At 37.5% G+C, this 26812-nt stretch overlaps 1 protein-coding gene across 1 annotated transcript in view; it reads left to right on the top strand.

The window, feature by feature from the left end:
• The window catches only part of ARHGAP15 (Rho GTPase activating protein 15), a 751376-nt gene that overhangs the window by 405494 nt on the left and 319070 nt on the right, over positions 1 to 26812 (top strand). Inside the window, exon 8 of the mRNA XM_075529808.1 lies at positions 12378 to 12500. Coding sequence (XP_075385923.1) covers positions 12378 to 12500 — 123 coding nt within the window. The remainder of the gene's footprint in view (positions 1 to 12377; positions 12501 to 26812) is intronic.

The following is a 26812-nucleotide window of genomic DNA, read 5'->3' as shown; positions in this document are numbered from 1 at the left end:
TGAACTTACCCTTTACATAAAACTCTCTCTTATATATATATGAGTTTCTGTGGATTTGTTTCTCTAATGTACCTAGACTAACAAAGGGGTCACCACACATGAGAAACTGTATTAAAGGATCGCAGCATTAGGAAGTTTGAGAACCACTGCCATATAGCATTGGTCCCCAAACAGTACTGTTATTAATAAAAGTGAATTTTTACTATCATTTTGGCTAACATTGTAGATAATCAAAGAGGAAATGGAGACTACATTCACAGAATACATGAAAACATACAAGGGAGCTTCAACCGTTAAAAAAATGAAATTTAATTAAAAGATAATGGAAAGTTCCACAAACTTTTGGGAATCCAAATATTTATGTTAGCATTTTATTACAATCTAAAAAACCAAAAGTACATTTTATAGTTTTCACCACCTCCTCTTAATTATTGCTTCTTTGGTTCTAAAGCTTCACACATTCTCACAGGGTACAAATATATGTGCACATACACACAGAATATGTATTAGTCACACTTGATATATGTATACTTATCTATGAAGAGAGAATATAAATATCACAAATATAAGCAGTACTAAGTATGGTATTGTGGCCTCTGTGGGTTAGGCCCTATGCTGTGCATTGCAAGGTCACTGGTTCAAACTGACCAATCACTCTGGGAGGAGAAAGGTAGGGCTTTCTGTTCCAATAAAGATTTACTATCTTGGAAATCCCAGATAGAGAAACCATGGAATGGATGCTATGGCAGATGATGTGGTTTAATTTTTTTGCCTTAAACATGGCCTACTATTTGTGAACCTATATCTAAATATTATCATTGAAATACTACAATTATACTTCATTCCATAACATTATCTATTTACCACAGAAATATAAGAAACAGTTGCCTCCAACCTTAGTGCTTCTGTGGTGGAATTACTCTCTCTCTCCCCTATTTTTTTCTCTCAACTGTTATTCACATTCATATAGAATTCTCTTCTCATTTGATATGGCTAAAGCCTGTTTTCTATCACTACAGTCTATTTACTATACAATCTCTCTGCATGGAAAACATATTTCTACTTCATAGGGCTCTTTGTCTGAAATGATGTCCTATGAGATTTCCCCACTCCCTTTTTATTTTATTTTATTTTTTTTTTAGGAATTTAGCTTTCACGATCAGCTACTGCCTTAGCTCAGGAACCACTTACTTTATTATCAAATTTATCAAGGCTATGAACAGCTCTCAAGTGACAAAGTTTTACTGACACTATATCAAGTCATGAAAAAGCCAGAGACGAAGGATCTAGTCAATAGAGGAATGTCTTAATGGTCAGAACCTTTACATCTTACATTCTATCTGATTTTATTTCAAGGGGAAAACATCTTGTTCTGTGCCACTTTAGAAATCATAAGTTATGTTTTTGTTTAAATTTTCTCTTTAGTCTTTCCTCTTTTTTATTAAAAATGTAGTCTTTTCCTAACTTGTTGCTAAAATTCTTTTCAATACTGAATTATGAAATTAACTACATGTATCTAAAACAGAATGAAAATGTATATGTTATAATATTGTTAGCCGTCATCGTCATTATTTTCAAGATGATTCATTAATGTTATATGTTATATTATGTTATATTTATTATATATGTTATATTAATGATTCATTTATGTTATATGCTATTTAGAAAGCTTTAAAAGAAATGGTCTTTTAAACTCACACTGTAGAAATACATTATCCAAAAATAGAAATTCATTATCAACATGTTATTAGATGCACCTCACAGTGACCCTGTGTACAGCGGAAAGAAGCTCAGCCCGGTCCTGTGTCTCCATTGTACGTGTCCTTATGCTTGATCCCCTTGTGTCGGCTGCTGCCTCAGTTCATCTTGTCAAAGGCCGCCTCTTTTTCACTGCCCTCTGCAGTTGCCAAACATGATGTCCTTTCCAGGACCGACCTCCCCCAATCACATCTCCGAAATATGTGACACAAAGCCTGCCTTCCCATCCTTGCGTCTAATGTACAATTACCAAAATTTAAAAAAAAGCCTATACTTGAAAAAACAGTGGGCCATCTGTGTCATATACCAATGAATGCTTTAACGGACGTTATAGATATAGACATCATTGTAAGAATATATTTCTAGAATTTCGATGTGTGAATGCCAGGAATGTGAGAGTAAACTATAAAAGTGTAACAAATACAGAAAGTTGGATTTTGTGATTTTTAGATGTTATTGAGTCATTCCTCATCATCAGTGGCTATTTGAATAACTGAAAACAAACAAACAAAACAAAACCACAACAACAACTCCTTCATCCTCTGTGGTCTTGCTGTAGTTGAGCCCATTGTTACAGCCACGGTGTCAATCCATCTCATTGAGGGCCTTCCTCTTTTTCCGACCCTCTATTTTGCTAGCATTATGTTCTTCTCCAGGGACTGGTTCCTCCTGAGGACATGTCAAAAATACATGAAACAGATCTAACCATCCTGATTTCAGTAAGCATTCTGGCTGTACTTCTTTCAAGACTGATTTGCTCCCTCTTCTGGCAGTTCAATACCCTCCATCTTTTTCATCAACACCATCTTGCAATGCCACCAATTTTCTCTTCGGTGTTTCTTATTCATTGTCCAGCTTTCACAATCGCTATGAGGCTACTGAAAATGCCATGGATTGGCTCAGACACACCTTAGTATTCAAGGTGGCTGCTTTGTTCACATCTCAGGCAGAGTTTTTGGAGCAGATTTTTCCATCGCAACATGTCATTCGATTGCTTGACTGCTGCTTCCACAGGCATAGAGTGTAGATCCGTGTGAAATGAAATCCTTCTTCATGCATCCTGGGGGCATTCTTGTTTTATTTATGTTGACGTGTAATCCATAAAGTCTGTAGTCTTTTATCTTTATCAGTGAATGCTTCAAGTCTTGCTATGCCCCTATAATGTTTGTTTTCTTTTTATTTTCAGCCTAATTTTACTTGCATTGATATTAATCATATTGTTTGATATTTTCCACATTCTCTTTGATCACCTTTTTTTGGAATAGACAAGTGTAAGGATTTGTTCAAGTCATTTAGCCTAGTAGCTGCCTTCCGAATGCCGTGATGTAGATAAGAGAGTGCTCACAGTGTTGCGTTCATTTGTGGGGATGTCTCAATAGGTGTTTTGGCAGTTCCTGGATCCATTTGTTTGTTTGTTTGCCAAAACCTGCACTTGGGTTTTTTTCCTTCAGTACCATTGCTTCTTTAGCATGTGGTATCTTCTGAAATGACTGTACATTAATCAATTCTTTTTGCTTATGTTTGATTCTTTAGACTTTTAGACTAAATTGTCTAAAAGTAAAGAGTTTTATTATATGAATTCCCATGTTTCCTCACATGATAGGATAGATATGAATCACTAGGAAGGTAATGCCTGTGTACTGTTCTGTCAAAAGTCTAATAATCTATCTCATATTTCTACAGCATCCATGAGAATTAAAGTAGTTAAAACATATCACTGCTGATAAAATACCCTACATTTTTTGTTTCAATTATTTATAGATTTAATCTTGACGTGTGTTTTAAGTAAGTCACAGATTCAATAATTTAGCTTCCCAGTCTGTCAATTGGGTTGGAAAAAATTACTTTTATTTCTGTGGAACATGTGAAAGGAAAGAAACTCTTAACTGATTAGCAGGATATTAAGACCAAACTTGCCCTGACTGACTGCTCTGATGTAGGTTGTGATTTATACGTGAACTTCTGGAAGCTCTAAAATTGCAGACTGGAGAAGGCAGTATAGTGTATATTCCTGCCCCCATGAACTCGCACACGTGTGTATGCTCTAGAAAGTAAATTAAATAAACCCAATTTCTCTTTTCATTCAGTTAGAGGAAAAGGTTCTGTTTCAACAATTTGGAAAGTGGTAAACTAGAGGAATTTGAAAAAGAAGGAGGATTTCTTGGAAAAGATGAGTGAAGAAAAATTAGTGGTGTGATTTCTTATGTAATCTGTGTGATGGTTTGAGTAGAGTTTTGGAATCTCTGGGGACGAAGAGCCTGACATAACCCTATTCTGTCATTTCTTGCTGGATCACCAGATCCTGATGCTGCAGCGTGGTAAGATGATTGCACTAAGTAAATGCTACAGGTTTTGCCATAACCCTGCTCCTGGATTTCATGTGTTTCTCTTAGCAACTCATAAATATGTCCATGGACACCTGATGTGGCTCTGTCTCCAGACCAGGACTTGAAGCTGGCTCATTGTGCTTCAGTGGGATTTGTATTTCCGCTCCAGATTGTGGGGGTAGCCAGTCAGCTAATCATGGGTTTAGTAGGCACAATTGTACAGTTAAGATATATAAAGATCATACATAGTAAAGTCATATGGAATAGAGAGATGAGAGAGAGAGTAAAATAAGAGTAAGACACATTTCATAGTAGCATGCTCACCTCAGCTCCTCTTGGTGGTCCACGTGGAGGTGGGGGACGAGAGAGCAGGAGAGAGCTTCATCTCATTTTATTTCTCACCAAAGCTTGCAAAGCTTAGCTTCTGATTACAGATAACAGTGTAGGCCCCGAGAAGGCGTTTTAACATAGGCAATACAAGCAATAGAAGGGGGATGACCTAGGGGTTTGTACATGCAATAGTACTGGGAGGGAATAGGGGTACAAATGTGGCAAGATGGGTGTACCTTAGACTCAATAGAATGGCCTAAACTTAGTCATCCTTAAATGGTCCCACACTTGCCTTGGGGCACTCCTTCAAGGGAGCAATGTCAGAAGGGAGTGGTCCTCTTTAGAGTGAGTCAGATTATACAGGCTGGTTGCTCTAGATCCCTTAAGGAGAATAACCTCTGACCTACTTTCAAGGACTGAGTGTTACAGTTATTTACAATGTGTAGCAAGCAAGCAGCATCTCAGGTTTAGCATATATTTGGGGGAGACAACTTGGGAGAAATCTTTCTGTTTCCCACACCAGGTATACTGAATCAGAATCTAAATTTTAACAAGATCTCCAGGTGATCCTACAAGACTCAGTATATCTGGGCTGCAAATGCAAATTTTTAGTAGAAATGCAAGTTCTCAGCAAGGGGAATCACCCTGGAATGAACCATTTGGAAACCTTGATGTCAACCTTCACACTTGAAATGGGTACGCACAGACTAGGATGCTGTTGGAAACAGCCATTTCTGAAATGTAATGACTGCTTTTCTTGAGCAACATTTCTGAAACATTAGCTCTCCCAGCATTTCCAAATTTAAAAATAAAATAATAATAATAACATGTAATTGTAGCATGGGAATACTGCAAGAACAGCAGTTTGGCAGAAGAGAAGGATATTTCAAAATAAAGTCCCCAGCTAGGGAAGTTCTGGCAGATTCTCAGTTTGGGATCATATAATACAAACTGTTAGATTCTGGAAGATTTGGGTTTTTTTTGTGTGCTTCCCATACCCTTAATAGAATGTTAGTGACTATTCGTTGGGAAAACTATGTTGTTTCCATTGAAATATAAATATATAAAGGGCCCCCATTACAATAAACATTCCTACATCTAGAAATGATTTTAACACAGTCAGCTGTGGCAGGTATAAAACTTGTGTTGGTCTAATGCCTATTCTCATATGTAATGATATTTATTTAAGATCAACTTAGAAAGCCCACAATCAAAACTGTTCTCTAGTGCGAGCTGCTTTAGTACCAATTAAATCTTTCAACTGGTTAAAAATGGTGCTTAAAACTAATGCCTTTGGCCTGTGTGCATTGAGACTCAAATTGTATATTGTTATTCAAAATCCTTAGGCTTTGGAACATACGCATTCTATGCTTTAGCTTAGAGGGGGGACGAAATATAAAAATAAAAAAGGAAATAAAAGTCAATTCCAGAATATCTTAGATACTAATTACATTGAGGTTCATTGTTCATGAGAATGACAAGATGGCTCATGATGGGTGATACCTCTTGTATCCTACGTAAATAAATCAGATTAGGTACTTTGGAATTTAATCCCACATTTCACTGTGCTCTTTTCACTTTTGAATTAAAAAGTTTAAATGGGAGTGGGGGAAGAAAAAAGGGAAGAGAAAAAAAAAAAGCACAAAAAACCCCCAGCTCATTGGCTTAACATAAATCTTTAAACTGCAGGAAATTTCGCCCTCAAAAACTAGTTGACTCTCTGAGGAAAAAGAGAAGGCTTAATTCTATTTTTCATAAATGATGGATGATTGTACCACACTGTGTATTTTCCAGTAAAGTATCCTTTTATTTGCACTGTGTGATTACAAGTTACTAAAAGTATGTGTGGGGTCACTTGGGTGCTGTGGGAAAACGCAAGAAACCCTGTTCTGTTAAAATCAGTAGTGAAATCAGAAGCAAACTATGTCCTGATTATCACAGGCATGTGTTTAAATTTTGCTTTCCTTAATTGGTGATGTTGTATTTACTTAAAATGAACAATTTGGCAAGTTTTTCTCCCTTGACAACAGAAAAGCGTAAACTGTTTTCTAAGTTTGGCTGTTAAAATCAGATTTGCAAACCACAATACTCGAAGACATTTACTGCTGTTTTAAGGGGCCCTGTGATGGACCTTGCTTTATAACCATCTATGTTTTACATTTTTATTTTGTATTTATAGCTCCTTTAAGTTATTTGGCTAATAAAAAGCATGCCATCTATTATAGTCATCTATTGACTCTAACTTCTGCATAACTCTTCTCAGAACAAAACGAGAGGAATGAATGATGGCAAGGCCTTAGGATTTGACTTGTCATCTGAGGATGATTATTTATGTCATCAGGAAAGAGAAGTGGATGCTGGAGTCTGTCTCCAGAGAGTCGGCATTAGAGGCAACGTTGGAGAGATTTCGGGGTTGTTAAAAACCATGGAATCACATCCAAGGTTCTGCTAGCTTCTCAGTATTTAAGAAGGAAATAAGGTAAATCATTTAAAAACATATTACTATCTTCTTTGAGAAGCAATGCACCTTACACATATTTCTCACATTAGAGCCAGATGGTAGTGTTCAAAATAATATAATGTACATATATCTCTCTCTAATTATGACTACCATAACCAGAGAACCTCGGGGATTCCAAGAAAGATATAACTCACTACATAATTATTTTCATAATTTAGCATTTATACCGAGCGCATGTATATTTTAATTTGCAAAGAATTTTCTCATCACATCATTTTAACTAGTTCCAAAATGGCAGAGGAAATATCTCCCTTGGTTATGCATTCCTTAGCATTTTGTCATGGGAAACTTCAAGGTTTGAACGTGAGATCGGCTATAGAAAATATTACCTTTGGTAATGTGTGAAAATTAAACTGATTATTTAATTTCAAACTATAGATTAAAGCTGCCCTAGGCAGATTGTATTATTGTATGAAAATATTCTTTCAAGTCCAACACTGTAGGACCCAGATCTATGGGTTATTGACTACAGTTGTCAGCTGGTACAGCTCATGTACCAACTGGTGTGGCCACTGCAATGGCTACCCGGAAGAGGACAGTTGACAGACTAGCATGTAAGCACACAATATGCTCACCATGACTCTTCTAGCCAACAGTTTTGAATTAGTTTGTGTCTGATGGTGATAAGGCCTTACCTAGTTACCTAGAACGGCTGTAACGCAAACACCACCACAAGGGCTGTAAAGCACAGATTTTATTCTCCCTCATTGATTTGGAAGTTAAACGTTTCCTCAAGGCATCAGCCGAGTCTTGTTCATGACTCCAGGCACCCCTTGGATCCTTGGCTTATAGACAATCCTCACAAGGCAGCTTATCTTTGTGTGTGTGCTGCGTGTGTGTGTGTTCTGGTCTTTTTATAATTTAGAAGTGGTGAAGTTAAGATTCACTCTACACTGGCTTACTCTCCATTAACCTAACAAAAGAGAAAGCTCTGCTTCCAGCGTCACCTCTATAAGTACAAGGACAAAGCACTATGCACACAGAGTGTGTGGAAGCGGATGGATCTGTAACAATTGTCGGATAAAAGCAATTTTTCCTTCCTTGGCTTCTGATACACATATTGCTGTGGAGCCAGTTCTGACAAATGTCAGCCGCATGAGTTACGGAGTATAATTCCTCCATAGGATTCTCTTGGCTCTGTTCTTCGCAGAAGCCATCCACCAAGCCTTTCTTTCACTGTGTGGCTTTGAACCGCCACGTTGTAAGTGAATAGTTTTATAATTCCTACTCTTTCTCCAGAACATGACCTGGAGTAAAACGTGAATCCCTTTCCAGGATCCTTTCACTCTTCTACTTAACTCTATCATGCATCTTCCCAGGCTGTACTGAAATTACTTGTCACTGTCACAGACCATATGCATTGTATCCACTATAGTTAAATCCAGCACTGCCCTAAATATAGAAGATGGCCACTTTGCGTTTGTTTCTTTTGGCAGATGATCCTTTTTCTTATCACCCAGTAGCACTGTCCAGAAATATAATATGAGCCATGTGTGTCATTTCATGTTTTCTAGTGTTGTGTTGTTGTTGTTCGGTGCTGTCATGTCTACCCTGGCTCTTAGCAACGCGAAGTACAACAGAAGGAAACACTGCATGGACCTGAACCATCTTTTCAATCATTGCTGTCTCACTGAGAGTCTTTCTCTTTCTGCTGACCCTCTGCTTTCCCAAGCTTTTGTCCTTCTCCACGGGCTTGCCCTCTTGATAAGCAGCCCAAATTATAGGAGACGACGAGTCTCAGTAGCCTTACTTCTAAGAAGCATGCTGGCTGACCTTCTTCAAAAACAAATGTGCTCATGCTTCCTGCAGGTCCAGGTATCATCAACGTCTTATCTTTTGGTCTTCTGCATTCATGGTTCAGCTTTTTCAGGTTCATGTGGTGACTGACAACACCATGGCTTGGATCAGATACCCCTTCATTCTCAAGATGACATATTATTTGCTTCTTCACACTTTAAAGAGGTCTTTGCAGCAGATTTGCCAAAGGTCCTTTGATTTCGTGACTGCAACTTGCATCGACGTTTATTGCATGTTTAACTAAAAAGAAATATTTGACAATTCCAAACTTATCTCCCCTTATCATAATGTTGCCCATCGGTCCAGTTGTGAAAATCTTGGTTTCCTTTATATCGGAATGCAATCCATGATGAAGGCGGCCGTCTTTGATTTCCATCATTAAGCGTTTGAAAAAAATAAACAGTGCTTCAAGTTCTACTCACTTTCTACACGCAAGCACCGTTGTGGAACAGTCTGTTAGTGAGGCTTCCGTGAATTCCAAAGCCACACGCTGCTTCACCAAACTTCACTTGATGACATCAATGATATCTTTCATTCCTTGTCCTCTTATGAATCTAGTTTGAATTCCTGGCAGATCGCTGATGGTAGAATGCTGCAGCTGTGTTTTTTTAAAATCATCTTCAGCAAAACCTTTCTTGCATGTGCCATTAATGGTAATGTTTTACAATCTTTACCTTCTGTTAGATCATTTTTCTTAGACATGTGTGCAAATATGGATCTCTTCCAGTCTGTTGGCCAGGTAACTCTATTCCTTTTTGTTGTTGTTGTTGTTTTACTATTGCTGAGTGAGCACCTCTATTGCTGCATTCATGTGTTGAACTATCTCAATTGACATTCTACCAATTTCTGAAACTTTGTTTTATGATAATGCCTTCAGTGAAGCTTGAATATTCTTCAGCACCACCCGTTCTTGATTATATCGTATCTTCTATGCTGGTTTGCTCTTGGCCAATTCTTTTGGGGACGATGCTTCCATTCATTCTCTGCTTAACTGCTATTTCCTGAGTTTTCTTTATCTTGCCGATAGAAGCCTTCACTATCACACCTTGAGGTTTGATTGCCTGCCTGTTCTTCACGTTTGGGTTTCTAACTCCACTTCTGTGCACATTTCATGATAAAACTTTTTTTTGCTTTTTCCAGCCACATTTTAAAATTTTTTGCTCGGTTCTTAGACTTTATCATCTCTTCCACGTTCTAAAGCAAGTTGTGTATTCTCTTCTGATAATCATTTGGTCACCTATTTTTTTCCTTTACATGCATGGTGACTTTGCTGTCATCCATAACCAGTCTGATCTTTGCTCAGCCATGCTGACTACACCAAATCAGTTGCTGGAATGGTCTCTAATTTGGGGTAAGAAATACTCAAGCTCCTACTTTTCCTGTCATGGACCTGTTTTGATTATTTTCTGGTAGTCACATTTTTAAAAGTAAAAAAAGACATAAGTAAAATTAACTTTAATGATTATTCAATAATTACCTAGTAATCATTAATTTTATTTAACCTAATATATTTAAAACATCGTTCTTCATGTGACACTAGGCACATTTGAAATGTTCAATAACTCAGTGTGGTTAGTGACTACCATATGGACAGCATAGGTCTAAATCTGTGCATCATAAACTATTTTAAATTAGGGTGCACGTAAAATGGATATTTTTATATGCTACGAGAGTAAATTAAGACTGCCCAAACTCAAAGGCAACCTCTCAAAAATTCAGACTGTACTCGTCTACTTAATTCATTAAGTGCTGAGGGTATCCATAATCCTCACACTTTCAAAGCCATTGTTCTGGGCACTATAATTGGCAAGTTTCAGTGGTTCCCCACCTTTGCTAGTAAGAGAACCCACTGTTAGAGGCAAAGGACATCAAGACATGCCTCTTGTGACAGCGGTTGTACTTTTATTCTAAACTAATGTAATAAACAGAAAATAGATGTCATGTGAGTATATAGATAGAAGATAGATGAGAGAGAGAGAGAGAGAGAGAGAGAGAGAGAGAGAGAGAGAGAGAGAGAAAGAGAGATACTCACTGTCATTGAGTTGATGCTGACTTACAGTTACTCTATGGTCGAGCAAAACTGCCCTGTGGGTTTCCAACACGCTAACTGTTTACAGGAGTAGAAAGCCCTATCTTTCTTCCAGAGAGCAGCTGGTGGTTTCCATCTGCTGACCATGTGGATTGCAGCCCAACACATAACCACCATGCTTCTAGGAGTCCTCATGGGACATTATACATATATTAAGATACATATTACCTAAATAAGTTATATGTGTATTTTTTTACTGTTTCTTTATATTTTCCCAATGTATAGAATAAAACTACGACCACCAAAACATGAGAACTGAAGCAAGCCACATTGCTTCAAATACTAAAGAAGTGATTGTCAATGGGTGGGGGGGGCAGTTTTACCTTCAGAAGTCACTTGACAATATTTGGAGACATCACTGAATGTCACCTTAACACCCATTTGCCAAATCAAGTTGAAGACTTAATGGTGAACACCGGGGGCTGCCGTAGAACAAACACGTCTTTTCTTCATTTGTTCTTACAATCACCACACCATGAACCAGTTAGATTTGACAAGAAAAGAGCCATTGAGTGCCAAAATAAAGTGCCTGAATCTTCGCATTTAAACAACAAGCTGAAAACAGTGGAAGCCTCAGTTAAGATACCCACCTTGTCCTTCAGCTATTAGAAGTAGCACCCCTGTAGACCCCATGAAGTCTGTCGGTCCAGACTTGACGTATGGTGCCCACCTTTGAATTCACAGCTGCTTATATTAAGCATGATGCCTAGTCAATACTACTCAAATATTTGTGAATAATTTGGACACGTGCTTAACAGATAAAGCTGAAGATAGGAAGCTGAGAATAGAGAACCAAAAAAAGAAAAAAATAGAAGTTTGAAGAAAATTTGGGTCTCACAATTTCACTTAGAATTGATCATTGCATCATTAATAAGGAAAGTAGAAAAATACCTGTTTCAGAAGAAGACATCAATTGGGGTTAATGGCAAAAAACAAAACACAAACATACAAATAAAATTGACAAGAATTTGGGTAAATAGAAACTTTGAAAATCTACTCAATTCCCATTCATGGAAACCCCATCTATGTCAAAAATAGTCCATCCTTCCAGGATGGTTCCGTTCCTATACTTTTACAGATGTAGAGTCCCAGCCTCACTTCTGAGGTAGCACTGGATGAGGTTCCTAGAGGAACTATATAATTATGCTTCATTGAAATTAAAATGGATAATTCTAATGGGATCATTGCCCCTATTTAGCTGATTTTTTCTTTATTCTGATCATAATTTTGCATATAATAATAAGTTGAACTATCCAGCTATAGGTTGTTATATTTAACAAAAAGGAATGAAAATAATTTACAAAAATAATTGTAAATTGTGAACATATAAAACTGACCATATTTTCATTGTGCTTAAGCAGTTCAAGGAACAAAATTTTAAAATAGTACTTTTATATGGGAAAATTTGACTTCTATGACCTGTCTAAGCAGTAGAACCTTAGCTAACAATTCAAGTCGTGTTTCATAGTATTATTTTTCTATTTATGGCTACATAAATTAGTAATTATAAAAAAATTACTGAAATTGTGTGGCTTATTTTTTTTTTAATCTTCAGTGTTCAGACTGCATCATAGTGCTTCCGACACAACCGACAAGAACCGAGTGAAAAGCAGATTAAAGAAGTTTATTACCCGAAGACCTTCCCTGAAAACTCTACAAGAAAAAGGACTTATTAAAGGTATTGGACATTTTATACTTTAACTGTAGCAATGATAAATGAATGTGCCTCTATGTCTGCAGTTAATCAACTTTAAAGGGGTATTGGGAAAGTTTCTTCTTTTTTGGTTACTTACTAAATTTTATGCTTTATAACAACAACAAAGAGTTGCCAGGAAATTAGTCCTGAAAAAAAAAAAAAAGAGAAACATGATGGAATCCTTGAATGAAATACTTAGATTTCCTTCTGGAGGCAGGATACCCTAGTTACACATTAGATTAGATACATTAATACCTTTTACTGCCCCAGAATATTTAACCACATGCCACCTGTGGGTCTTGGCTATGTACTGATTCGGGTAAGTTATCTGATTACCGTAGTCATTGTTGAAAGTTCTAACATGGAAAGTTGAAAACAAAGTAGTGGCATGAAAATATATGGAGATTGGGAGCTGGGGGACAGAGAACTTAATCTCCACTGAAAACAAAGAAAATGGTTTTCTAAATATACTTAAACTAGAGAATAAAATATTCTAAATCATCCTACTCACCATTGTAGTAAAACACAGACTGTGGCATGAGGCTGATTGGTATTCAGACTTCGGTTCTGTCACTTGTGTTAACATTGAAAAAGTTATGATCTTTCTGTGTTTCAGATTTCTCATCTGTTAAATTGGAGAATTTATACCCTTTCAGATCATCAAGAGAACTAAATAGTTTATTCTATGTAAAGCATTTAACAGAGATTCTGAAACATAATAACTAATTAATGCATGACCTCTGCTATTAAATATTATTTATAATTATTGCTGTCGTTGTTAGTATATCAGTTAGATAAATGGATAGAGGGACACATATAAGAGATTTCTAGAAATAGTATTTACCTTATCGGTCAAAAAGGCAATACATTAATATCTGTGATAGTTAGATGTATTGCTCCAAATAGGCCAATAGGACCATGCCAGCAGAATTTGATCAGATCCCAGTATGATTGGAGGGCAATAGAGATAAATGAAAATGGCCGGCATCCATATCTCCCTTGTTCCCTGGGGATAGGAGCAGTGTGCTACTGCTTTAGCTAGTTGTCTGCCTCAACCTGTGTTCTACACTACCTATGGGCCAAGCCAACCCTTGGATCATGTCACTAGGGCTTGAGTCTCCTTCAAGGCCTGATTTGCCACGCTGTTGGTGCATGTATCACTTGAGCTTGAGGTTGGTGGATTCTGTTGCCTTAAATTGCCTGAGTTTGAGATTGCATCGGGCCTGCTTTGCTAAACTCTTGTGCTACTGACTGTTGCTGATCCATGCTGCTGTCTGCTGCCTGTGGGCAGACTGCCTGTCTTGCCTGAGGGAAGACTTCTCTGTCTGCTTCCCCCATGTGAGTTGAAGGACCTCCAGTATATTAACTGTTCCACAAAAGTGAGTTGCACTGAGCTCTCTGTACTGCTGTGTAGACTAATTAGCTGTTTTATTCCTTCTCGCTGTATAAACCTGTCCTTCTATATACATGTAATCATATGTGTCCTGGTTTTGTTTCTCTCGAGAACCTTGCTTCACACAGTATCCTCAAAAGAAAATATATTATGGAATCCATTGCTTCTCCATTAATTTTTTTTCTGTTAAATAATTTTTGAAAAATATGTAAGAAATTATTTGAAAATGGGTTATGATATAGTTCTAACTCTTAGAATTTAGTTGAAAGATGGACCCTATGTAGAAGCCAAAGATGATTTTTGTATTTGATGGAACTTCAAAAAGCTTGTGAAGAGATTTCGTTATCTTTTTATTCCATTTTCCATGAACTTTGAAGCTTTGTCATACAATTAATTCTCAGGAAAAGTAGCTATTAATATTTTATCACTATGTAATATGAGAATTATTCAGTGGTTTTCATTCTTTTGGGGGCCTATCAATTCATCTTGAAACAGGTGAACTCATTACACAAATAAACAAAAAACAGCAGCATGCTGATCCTTCATTGAAGGTGAAATTTGATGAAGCCTGAGTATAAATGTCAGTAACTGAGTGGAGTGTTCTTCATACATAATCATTTGTACTAAGGGGCAGAACTAATATCAGTTACAATGTTCCTCCATTTTTTGTTTTTTAAAAATGTCTATTTTGATGCTCTAGACAGTATTTACATGTAACGACATCCTTAACATTTTCAGTTATGCTTTAGAATTCACCCTACAGATGCCCATTTTCTAGTTGAAGATTGCCAGTCATGTTTAACAATGTAACACCGTATTAGAAGCCCAAACAATCCCAATGTTTCATGAAATTCAAATATTTCAAGACTTTGGCAGGATGAAAGAGATTTTCATTCAGTGGAAGGGTCTGGCTCTAATCAAAAAGCTGAAGAATTAATAACTACAGTATTCTAAAATTAGTCTCAAAAGCAGCAGAGACCCTGGGTGCTTTATTCAGCACAATACTGATGTAATGGAACCACTGAGCACTCTCTGATGCCGAGATTTCCTATAGCAGAGCTCCGTTGAATTTTCTCCATAGCTGACCAATGAGCCAGGACTCATTAGTCGGGCTGCGGAAAATCTATGTGAAATTTTGATTTGATAAGCTTCCATTGTTGTGTTCAGTAGAATTTCTTCCAAACACAGCTCAAGTTACATGAATTTAGTCACTTCTTGGGCCAGTTTCAGTTTTAACTGATCAATTGGTCCTTTTGGTTCATTTTTAAGTAGGAAAAAAGGCCTTAAACTTTTTATTTAATGTCAGAGAAGTCAAATTTACCACTCTTTTGCATATAAGATACCCACAAAAATAGTATGCAAGCACGTGTAATGATCATAGTGTACATAGGCAATTGTGTATGTTGCCAAAATAACATGTCATTTACCCATTATTTACATAGAAATCCAGGGATGTCCATTGCCATAGGAGGTATAAGGAAAAGCTAGAAAGACAATAAAAAATCATTGCTTTTAAGGCAAAATACCATTAAGTGATTAGTGATTAAATTATTACTTTTTCTATGAAAATGTACTTAATTCTCACAATGACTAGATTTATTTAGAAAAAATAATATTTAATAGATTTTAGAAGTCACCTATTCTTTAGCTACAGAGTATGTGACTTCTAAAATCTAGTCATTATTTCTGTTATTCGGGTGCAAGAAAGCTGTTGTTTGTTATTTGGGGACTTACCAGTACTGGTCTCTGAGAGGTCTGCAGAGACACATGTACTCTGCAAACAATTTGTTCTTTCCCCCAATAGGACAGCACACTGAAAGGGCTGAGCTTTGTGTTCAGCCCGTCTTTAGGGAACCCCTTTGTAGGAGGATGGAAGACTGTGCTTTGCTGATTTTGTCGTACTCGGCAGAAACACATGTACAAAGTAGGTTCTGTGAAAGCCAGCCGAGCTGCCCTGTTATCACACACTATAGAATCAGTCACAGACTCTTTTAGCAGAATCTGCATTTGGGGCTCAGGTAGACTGGTCCAGTATATAATTTTGTGGTCCAGAATCTTGGTCCTGAAACAGTGGCATTATGGAGCTGAATTTCCTAATCTCTTCAATATGACTAGGAGAAGGATCTATTGCTTCACTCAATAAAAAGAAGAGGAACAGGGTCAGCAGGCAATACTGAATGATGGCTTAATGGAAAGAATAGCTCAGGTGGGCGTAGCAATTATTGTGCTGTTGTAGTTGTAACTTTTCTAACAATCTTTTGATCTCCTACTTTTGCCGAGGGAAAAGTTACTCTTTTATAAATGCATGCATTTATTAACATTTTGGATCGCATTGGAAACAAAACTTGAGTGAGTTTAACATTATGGGCAAGATTGTACATTTTAGAATAGTAGAGGGTTTTGTACATATTCTATACCTATTTTGCAGCTGAACTAATAGTACCTTATTTTCATCAAACTATCTTGCTTAATCATTAAAAGTATAGTACCAACACATAAGAACAAGAAATACAAGGCAAGGCGTTTTTATAAAATATAACCATTTTTATTTATGTATTTATTTTCTTTCGGGGGCAGTTAGTATTCTCCAATGTTAAAATGATAGAGATGCTTACATATTTAAAAATCAGCAAGAAAGAAGCTAGCTTCCTCACATCAATCACTTACATAGGAATTAGGCCATATCACCAATGAAACTTCCTTTAAATTGCCTTAGGGACTGTGCCTTAGTAAAGGGGTTACCTTCCAGCCTAATGCTTACCAGTGATTGGCTTCTCACAGTAGATGCAGTTATGGAACTGATTAGATTGTGCTACATAATAGCAGGGAGGACTACTAAGCCTTCACTCCCAAACCACTGAGAATGCTGACCTAGCCAAGTTGACACAAAATCTAACTTTCACATCACACGCATTAAAAAAAAATCAACAGGGAATGTTAAGAGTACAGACCCAAAGGAATGCTTCTCTTCTTCGCGCCGGTTTTGGTTCGGAAGAGGCATCATTTTGGAGTCTTTCCTGTTATAGCTTGTCTGGTGGATGGCTCCATTTCATATGCCAATAATATTTGGTGTTTGGTTGGTTTGATTTTATTAATAGTTTCTTTAACATTAACATCAATATTGATTAATCAATCTTAAACATTAGCTTAATTTTCTGTGGCCAGGGGCATGGCTTTGAGTCAATGACATTAAATTTCACCTACTCATCCCTTCTCCTCCTTAGTAATTGTATGATGATCATACCGTCTCCATTGACTTTCTCTGAAGTTTCAAAATGCTTATATTATTAAATTTTGAGAGTTTTCATTACTAATTTCAAGCAAAACCATAACTTGTATATAGGTTGATTCTAAAAGTGAAAAATCAAAATAACAACCCGCATGCTGCTGTCATTATGTAAGGCTGTTCACAGTAGCATCAAATATGAAACTTCCTCTTCCAATCTAACAGCATCATGTTCCTCGTGTCCTTTGATCATAGTGAAAAACGTTACCTTTTCTTTTTGAAGAGTCCATGAATCAATTGATGTTGTTTTCAAGCCACAATAAAGTTATCTATGTAACTTTCAGTAGTGTATTAATTACTCATCGGGATGCTACCCATAAGGTCAGCAGTGTGAAACCACCAGCTGTTCCCAGGAGAAAAATGAGGCTTTCTACCACAGTAGAGTGACAGTCTCAGAAACGCTCAGTGGCAATACTACCCTGCCCTATAGGGTCACTCTGAGTCAGAATCAATGAGACAAAAGTGAGTAAGGACTCTATCTTTGATTATTTGAATATAAATGTACCCAAAAAATAATAATAGCTAGTGCTTACTTCATTTTAATTGTGCACCAAGTAGTATGCCAAGATTGGATTAACATCCATTGGGTTTGGTGTTTAACTTATGGGCCATTCAATCTGTCATGTTCTTTTTCAAAAGTTATATTCCAATATGTGACTCCAATCACAATCTTTTTCAGATTGATTAATATTTAGATTGTGAAAATCTGTACAAATATTCCCCAACATTATTTTCTTCTTCTTCTTCTTCTTCTTCTTCTTCTTCTTCTTCTTCTTCTTCTTCTTCTTCTTCTTCTTCTTCTTCTTCTCCTCTTCCTCCTCTTCCTCCTCTTCCTCCTCTTCCTCCTCTTCCTCCTCTTCCTCCTCCTCCTCCTCCTCCTCCTCCTCCTCCTCCTCCTTCTTTTTATACATTTATGTCATCAAGCTTTTAATTCTCCCAAGTAAATATAACAGACTTTTGCCACCTACTATTTCCCCACCCCTGATTATCATTTCACACTAATTTGTACTGATTACTTTCCAGCCTTACCCTTATCACTCTGTGTGGAGGTTACATCATTTCATGCCAACTTGATAGATAAAAGTGTAGGGGTTACGTCTAGCCTGTCAATCAGGCTGTGGCCTGATGGTGACTCCATATGGATGTGGTCTTCTCATACAGAGGGTCCTAGGAACCTGCTCCCCCCCCCCACTATGCCTTCACCTGTCACTCTGCCTTCACCTTCCTGTTAATGAACCACACTGAAACCTACACAAGCCTTGGAGATGCATCCATAGCCACTGGATCTACAAGATTTTGCACCCACCAACTAGTGATGTTCCTGGCACTGAATGTGGCTTCCTGAGTTTAAAGAGAGACTTCTGGACTAGTATTGGACTTACAGACTTGAGTTGAACAGGGCTGGGATCTTTGATTGCTGCGTAACTGCTTCTTGCTATAAATGTCTCTTTCACATGTGTCACTGGATTTCTTTCTCTAGTTAACTTTGCCTAGAACATCCTGCAATTTCCTTTCATTGCTCTTTCGAGTGTTTCATTCACTGTGTTCTGAGTGCCCTACCTTTTCTTCCTTGTCCTAATTCCTGCTGTTACTACGCAACAACCTCTGTTAACTCACATAAAAAGTATAGCTTCATTTCTAATAGACCTTGAATGTTTAAAAATACCATCATTATGCTCATATTTTATGGATAGTTTGTTAGATATAAAATTTTCATTATGTCTGGGGTCTTAAAGACTTGAAGGCAAACAAGCGACCATCTAGCTCAGAAGCAACAAAGCCCACATGGAAAAAGCACAGTAACCTGTGTGATCACAAGGTGTCAAAGGGATCATGCATCAGGCACCAAAGAACAAAATAATCAAATAATTGTAAATGATGGGGAGTAAATATTGGGGACCCAAGACTTATCTGTAGCCAACTGGATATCCCCTTACAGAAGGATCACAGGCAGGAGATGAGCCAGTCATGGTATAGTGTAGCAACCATGAAATATACAACTTTCCTGTAGCTCCTAAATCCTTCCTTCCCTCCCTCCGCACCCCACACATACAATCATGATCCCAATTCTACTTTTAAAATCTGACTAGACCAGAGGATATACACTGGTAGAGATTAGGAACTGGAAACAGGGAATCCAGCGCAGATGATCCCTTCAGGACCAGTGGTGAGAGTGGCGATACCAGGAGGGTGTAGAGAGGGTGAGGTGAAAAGGGGGAACCGACTACAAGGATCTACATATAAACTCCTCTCTGGGGGATAGACAACAGAAAAGTGGGTGAAGGGAGACATTGGACAGTGTAAGATAGAACAAAATAATAATAATTTGTAAATTATCAAGGGTTCATGAGGGAGCAGGGAACGGGGAGGGAGAGGGAAAAATGAAGAGCTGATACCAAGGGCTCAAGTAGAAAGCAAATGTTTTGAGAATGATGATGGCAACAAATGTACAATGTGCTTGCCACAATGGATGGATGTATGGGTTGGGATAAGAGTTGTATGAGCCCACAGTAAAATGATTTTTAAAGTTAAAGAAAAACACCAAAAATTTCATTATGTTTGGAATGTAGTGTTAAAAGTACCATCTTAAATTCACTGGAGGAGCAAAACCAGTGAATTCTGTATATCTATAGCTGTGTCTCTTTTCTGTATGTATATATATATATATATATATATATATATATATATATATATATATATATATATACATTGAAATGACATCTGCATTTACATCTGTATCTACATCTCTATCTAACACATTAGTGTTTACTGGAAGGTCTTCTGGCCCTTGTTGCTCATTCTTCTTGCAGAATGAGGTACCACAAATGTGGTGAGAACACTGTATATTGATACATAGGGTATAGTTTTATTTTAGGGTGTTTGCTCAGGGTCCCTACAGGTGATTCAAATAGCATGTCTTGTATTTCCAGAGGATATGGATTACTGCATAAACTCCTGTGAGGCTAAATCAGTATTTATCGGTTCAGATTCAGAAGGCAGGAAGCCCTGGTGACATAGCGGTTGTGAGTGGGGCTGCTTACTGCAGGTCGGGAGTTGGAAAGCATCAGGCTTCCTGCCTTAGTCAAGAGTTAGTTTCTGAAACTCACAGAGGCAGCTCTCCCCCCCCCCTCCCAGGGTCTCCATGAGTCAAAATCGACTCCATAGTGGTGAGTTTTGGGGGTTTTCATAATATGAAAATGTACATTTAAGAAAATCTAAGAGAAAAATGCTTCCAGGTATGTAGAACAAACAGCATTACAACTTAGATTGTAACTACCTTCATACCTGGTTATTGACTTCTTATGTGGAAGTTCTGGTTTCCTCATCTGTGAAAATTACACCATAAAATTATTGTGCATATTAAATGAGGGGGCTTATGTAAAACAAGTGGATATTGTTCAGCTTATTTAGTCGTTTTAGCAGCATTCTGACAGCCATTTCCTTCCTTCCTCCTTTCTACAATTTCACTTTGTTTTGCTCTTTTTATCTTCTTTTAAGAGGTTCTTTCTTGTTTTACCTGTTTACGAAGAAAATTATGACAAAGATGACCCTAAGATCCAATTCTTCCCAAGATTTATTTAAAGTTTGAAAAATCAACCTAGGCTAGTGCTCCAGAAAGGTAATGGTTACTGATTCAGTTTTTAAAAAGCATATCAGCCATTTGGAGTTGGCTCATATTTCTCTTTTTGTATTTTTATCATGGTACTCTTTATTTATAAATGGACATAAACTCATTTTTCTTCCATAACTACACCATCTTACATGGTGTCATATAATTGATGGGGCAATTGAGTAATTATCCACACAGAAAAGCCTAATAGTTTAAAGCTCCCTTCTGATGAGAAAAAAAAAACGGTTTCCTTCAAACAATAGTATTTTGTAAAGTATATTAATTTTATTAAAACCTAAATAAAGATTTCCATTCAAATTATAGATACTAGTTATTAGTCCTAAGTTTCTATCATAGTTTTATTTATGAATGGCAGAATTATCAAGTTGAGATTATTTTCTAAATAATGTTTGAATCGATGTCATGTCAGTATAGCCTATTTGTCACATTATTAATTTAAGCACAGTACACATGAACAACATTGTAATATCATTTTGAGCAGTGAAATGCCAAATTTGCCGCTTTTCAGTGATAGTCTGAGAAAAATTGTGTTTGAATTTATATATCAGGGCGTGCATTTAGCATGGCCTGTGACTGAATCACTCACACAACTTCTACAATATGCATTAATGTGCTCTGCAAATATCTTGTAAATCTTCTGTTTTAAACTACATTGTATTTTACAATTGAACTGTGGTTCTTACATGTGAGCTATGTCATGATTTAATACTAGCCCAAATCATTAGCCAACCTTAAGCTTCTTTATCTTGGCCTACAAGCTTCCTATTTTTTTGTTTTTATGTTTATAGTTCTCTGGCAGTTTCTGTTATTTAAAGGTATTGGGGAGTGAATATGTTGGTAATAGATTATAACACAGCTTGGTTTTTAAAAAAAATAATATATTAGAGATCACCCTCAAAATGAAGAAATGATGGGGGAAAGTACACCTTGCTAGCATGTTAAGCCCATGCATTTAACAGTTTATTATCTAGGGAAAATATAATCCTGAATTTATAAAAGATTTGAAAAACAGAGAACATAGAAAATGCAGCCATGGAATGGAAGCGGCTTAGGGGGAGGCAGCGTGGAAATGGGCCCGAACAAAAAGCACATGTTGAAATGTACTGTTAGTTGCCACACTTTAAGAAATGTATGAGGTTTTTAAATATCTCCAGAATGGCTATTCATAATTCTTGGCATGAACCCCTGCATGTTGCATAAAAGCAAATAATAATCCCAAATCCTCCTTAGTGTTCCTTTAAATTTCATTTCTTCCACTTTTAGTTACATGCTTATTATCTTTCTCCTTCATTTTAGTATAAGATTCTCCAGGTGATATTTGATTTAATCTCCATAACTGACACTTACTGAGCTTTTGCTAATCATCATGCTGAATTCTGAGAATATAAAAATGAATAAAATCTAATTGATTCAAAAGCAGCATATTGGCATTTTGACTTTCTTCCATTGGACAACCTATATTAATATTTATTATATTAATACTTACTCTGTCAGTAGATGCTAGTTGTAATCATTGTAGTCTATCTACTGTTAAGCAACTGCCCATAATCCTGTCATAACCTAAGGGGACAGTTTAATCCTCATGGTGAGTATAAGTACTACATTTAAGCCTTCCAGGTTGAGGTTCCATAAAGTAAAATGAAACAGATCATGAACACCGATGAGGAAATTAGCAGGTCGTTGCAGGCTTTGTTTCATAACATGAATCTATATCATATTTTAAGGATCTCTCTCTCGGCAGAATGCAAGGGGGAAAGACCCCTCCTCATTCATGCTTGACATAGTACCAGCCAAAATTTATGTGCTCAAGTATATCCTCAACTAGTTGCAAATGAACCCAAAAAACGAGTCAGGGTTCTGTGACATTTCCTTGTTGTGTCAAAGGCTGCTGCCCTCTGGAGAGGTGGTCTGTGACTGATTCAATCTTCTAATCGCATCCTAAGTCTTTCCTCTGTGAAACCACCTGAAGAGAAGAAAAAGATTCAGAGCCCTTGTCAGTGTTCAAAAGAATCCCCCTTTTTAAAAGGCTCACATTTATTATTGATACCCTGCTGTTCTGCAGCAGGTGTTCTTGCACCAGGCAGTTCCCTTATGACTCCTAAACCCAGCTTTGGAGGCGCTGGAAGATTCCTCAGCTTAGTTCCTGTTAGCTTTTCAGAGCCCCCATAGACCCTACAAGTAGCATCCAAGGCCAGTGCTGGGTACCCATTTTCTCCTTTGTAATTTTTATCATTCTACTGTTCTCACAAAGTACTAGCTGGTGATTTCATTTGGTAGTGAAGCAGAAAACCGAGGGGAAGGAAAACCATTTCATTCTAAACTGGAAATGGATCATTTGACCGAATGTATGAACATGGTTCAAACAACAAGAGAGAGAGAGAGTTGAATTTCCCCAATGTGCTCAAAACAGGAAATTTCTTCTGGAGCCCCTCGTAGTTGGAATGCGTTGTGAGTTGTCTACAACTCCTGCCTCCTGAGTGTGTCTCTGAAGATTGTACATATCAGTGTAATTCCCCCAACCAGCACCTCCTTGTCAACTGGAATGTCCACTTAGCAGATGTTTTAGATTGCCACCAGCAAAGGCGATATGAATAGGAGCAATTAATGTTGACACATTCTAAGATTAAGACTGTGCTCTTTCATTTCCTTTAGCAACGTTGACAATTTGTCCTGCAAATCTTTTCCCCTTCAAAATATATGGCTATTACAAATGAACAGTATCACATAAATTTCCAAGCTCAAGAAACTTTTAAAAGCTTTCTATCATTTTATGTGGAGGTCCAAATTTTGTTCAGTATAAAAATGATATCTTTTGACTTCTTACTCTGTCTAGGGACATTGAACATTAACCAGCTTCCATAAAATTTAGGCATCAGGAAAATAACTTCATGTGGCCAAAGTTCTATTCCTGTACTTTCTATTGGTCCCTGTGGGAAGGAGAGAAGGAGACATAACAGAATTTGGATACTCATAATTGGTGGTATGTCAGTGTTAATCTAGTTGCAGTAGGGAGAGGTATCTCGCCCAGCTTTCTTTGAAATGGACTGCATTGCTCTAAGTGTGGCTTATCAAAGCATTTTCTGGGGCAACCGATCTGAAAACATAAAGTTTATGTCGCATTGCTGCACCTTAGATATTTTCCTTTAATATGCTCTTTCCTTTTGAAGATTTAAAAGGTACATAAAAGCGTTTAGGGACTAGCAACTGTATGTCATTAACACCCTTCCCTCCCCCTCCCCCGGGGCCCCATCCCCATCATTTGGAAATGATTTGATTGAAGTGACGACTGCCTTGATCTTGTTTCGAACACCCCTCCTTCTTCATTGTCTTCTACTCTCTCTGGGAGGCAACCACCCTGTCACAGAGTCAATCCTGGGAGGGGAAGAAATATTTCTAGCAACCATATTTTCCAAACATAAAAATTGAGACACATGGCCTGACAATGACATAACATTTGAAGTTGGGACTGTGCTCAGAGATCCAGAGCATATGGTGAAAAGAGTGTTCTTATACAAAGACACTTCCAAGACACTTTCTAGAATTTTCTTCACAAAGCCGTGTTCTCCCAACCCTTGTATGCCCAGTAAAAGATTTTACCCCCAAATCAGATGCCCGACCAGTGTTCCTCAAAGGCTTGCCTGCACGAGAACCACCCTGTTGACCAGAAACTTAAGTGCACAGCCACCAAGGAGACAAAGCAAACCAGACTGCCCAGCATAGTATGAATATATCGCTCGTCTTAAAAATGCTCGTTGGTTTTTCATCCTGGAGTATTGACTAACTGTCTGTGTTTGATGTATGGTTTACCAGCCTGATGTCGACTTATGGTTAGAGCTTAACTTGTTAGTTCTGCTTTTGCAGCCAATTCAGAATAACTACAGATGCCTCGAGATATTAAAATTGACTGCTCAAATGGACTCAGTGTGCGAGTTTCATTGGTTTTAAATTGATAACAGCTGAAAGAGTGGATGATGAAAGTATGCTTGGGCATAGGACACAGCTCTCTCATAGGAACTCTTGTGAACAGACTCCTTCGGTGTGGGAATGTTTCCCTCCTTTCTTTCTCTCAAAGTTACTGCTAAACAATTTGGCGTTACACTTTAAAATGGCATGAAAATCTTCAGGAGTCTAGAGAAGAAATAGTTCCTGAGAAACTGAAATAAATTTTGATGAAGTGGAAGTTCTATTCTGTAGGGAACATTTAAAGTTAATTAGCATGCCTTAAGGTGGTAATTGTGTCTATTTCCCAGGCATTTGAGTTCAGTAAGCTGTACAGGAAGTATAAACTGTCAGAAGGGATGGAGTGTGGTACACATCTCTCTTTTCGACTCATAAAACTGAAGCTCCAAAGTACCTTATCACAGTTAAGTCAAACAAAGCCTCTTGTGTGCTTTCTTATTCTCTTGGGAACGTTTTCATTATTTAAAAAGATATATGAAATACATTCTTCTAATACAGGGGCAGAGGGCACAAACACAAAAGAAAACTTTTATACCCCTCTTCATATCAACATTTCTGGTATTTAAAAAAATGATTTTATACATACATGCTTCCACAGCTTAACGGTAGCTTAGAAAGCCCACTAAACAAAAGCATTAAAGAGATTCAAAGAAGTTGATAAAGAAAGAAAACATGCTCTTGTTAAGCTTGTGAGTCAGTTCAGACCCGTGGACAGCAGACGGAAAGGCTTTGTGTTGTTCTTTTGGCTATCATCACATGATTGTTGCTAGATTGGAATCCACTGTGACAGGCACATGTCAGTTGATCTCAGTGCGGGTCTTCCTCGTTTTTGCTGACCATCTACTTTACCATTCATAATGTCTTCCTCCGAGAAGCAGTTCCTCTGTATATGATTTCCAGAGGAGAAGAGGCACAGCCTACTATCCTCACTTCTAATGAGCACTCAGACTATGCTTTCCTGCCGAGGATTTGCTCATTCATCTTCTCCGACAGCGTGCTTGAAATTCATCAATTCTTCCTTCTTCCGTCATTGTCCAGCTTTCACATATATGTGAGACGATTGAAAATACCATGGGTCATACACATCTTAGTGGTCCTAAAGGTGATACCTTTTCTCTTTAATTCTTTAAGGACCTTTTTGTTTGCAGATTTTCTCATGGCATATGTTCTTTGACTTTTTGACTGCCTCTCCCGTGCGCATTAATTGTGGAGCCAAAGAAAATGGAACCCCTTTCAGTTTATCATGGCCCAGGTACAAGGTTTGGGTTTTCTTTATTGAGAGTTGTCCTGGTTGACCGTCATTAGTAAGTGCTTCAAGCCCTCTTCATTATCAGCAAGCAAGGTTGTGTCATCTGAATATTGAAAGTTGGTAATGACTCTGGCTCTGGCCTTGATGCAGTGTTCCTCTTGGTAAGGGGCAGCTTCTTGAATTCTGTATTTTCTCTGCATACCGAATGAGTAAGTATGGTCAAAGGATGCACGCATGATACTCTATTTGCACGATTTCAATATATGCGGTGTTCCCTTGTGTTGGGGTCTACGTCCAGGTTCCATAGGAACAAAACTATGTGTTCTGGAGCTTCCATCCTTCACAATATTATCCATAATCTATTATGGTGTGAGTAGTCAAATGACCGTGCATCTTCAATAAAACAGTGTTCTCTGCTTTCAGTCAAAGCCATCTGACATCAGCCATGATACTGCTTGCCCCATGCCCTCTTTTGAATCCAGCATGAATTTGGGGCACTTCCTTTCTACACACTACTGCAATAATTGTTTTAATATTAGCAAAACTAATTGTATGTGATATTAATGGTATTGCTGCATAATTTCCACGTTCTGTTGGATCACCTTTCTTTGGAGTATACAAGCATTTGGATTTCTGCCAGCTGATTGACTAGACAACTGGCTTGCTAGTTTGTTAACATATAGTTGTTAGTGCTACCAACATTGCATAAGTTTGTGTAGCGCATCTCAGTTTTTGTCCAGTGTTGGAGCTTTATTTTTTTGCCAATGCCTTCAGT

The sequence above is a fragment of the Tenrec ecaudatus genome, chromosome 13, assembly GCF_050624435.1.
Source record: "Tenrec ecaudatus isolate mTenEca1 chromosome 13, mTenEca1.hap1, whole genome shotgun sequence".
Lineage (NCBI taxonomy): Eukaryota > Metazoa > Chordata > Mammalia > Afrosoricida > Tenrecidae > Tenrec > Tenrec ecaudatus.
The sequence above is the reverse complement of the archived record's forward strand: the minus strand, read 5'-3'. Positions and strand labels throughout refer to the sequence as shown.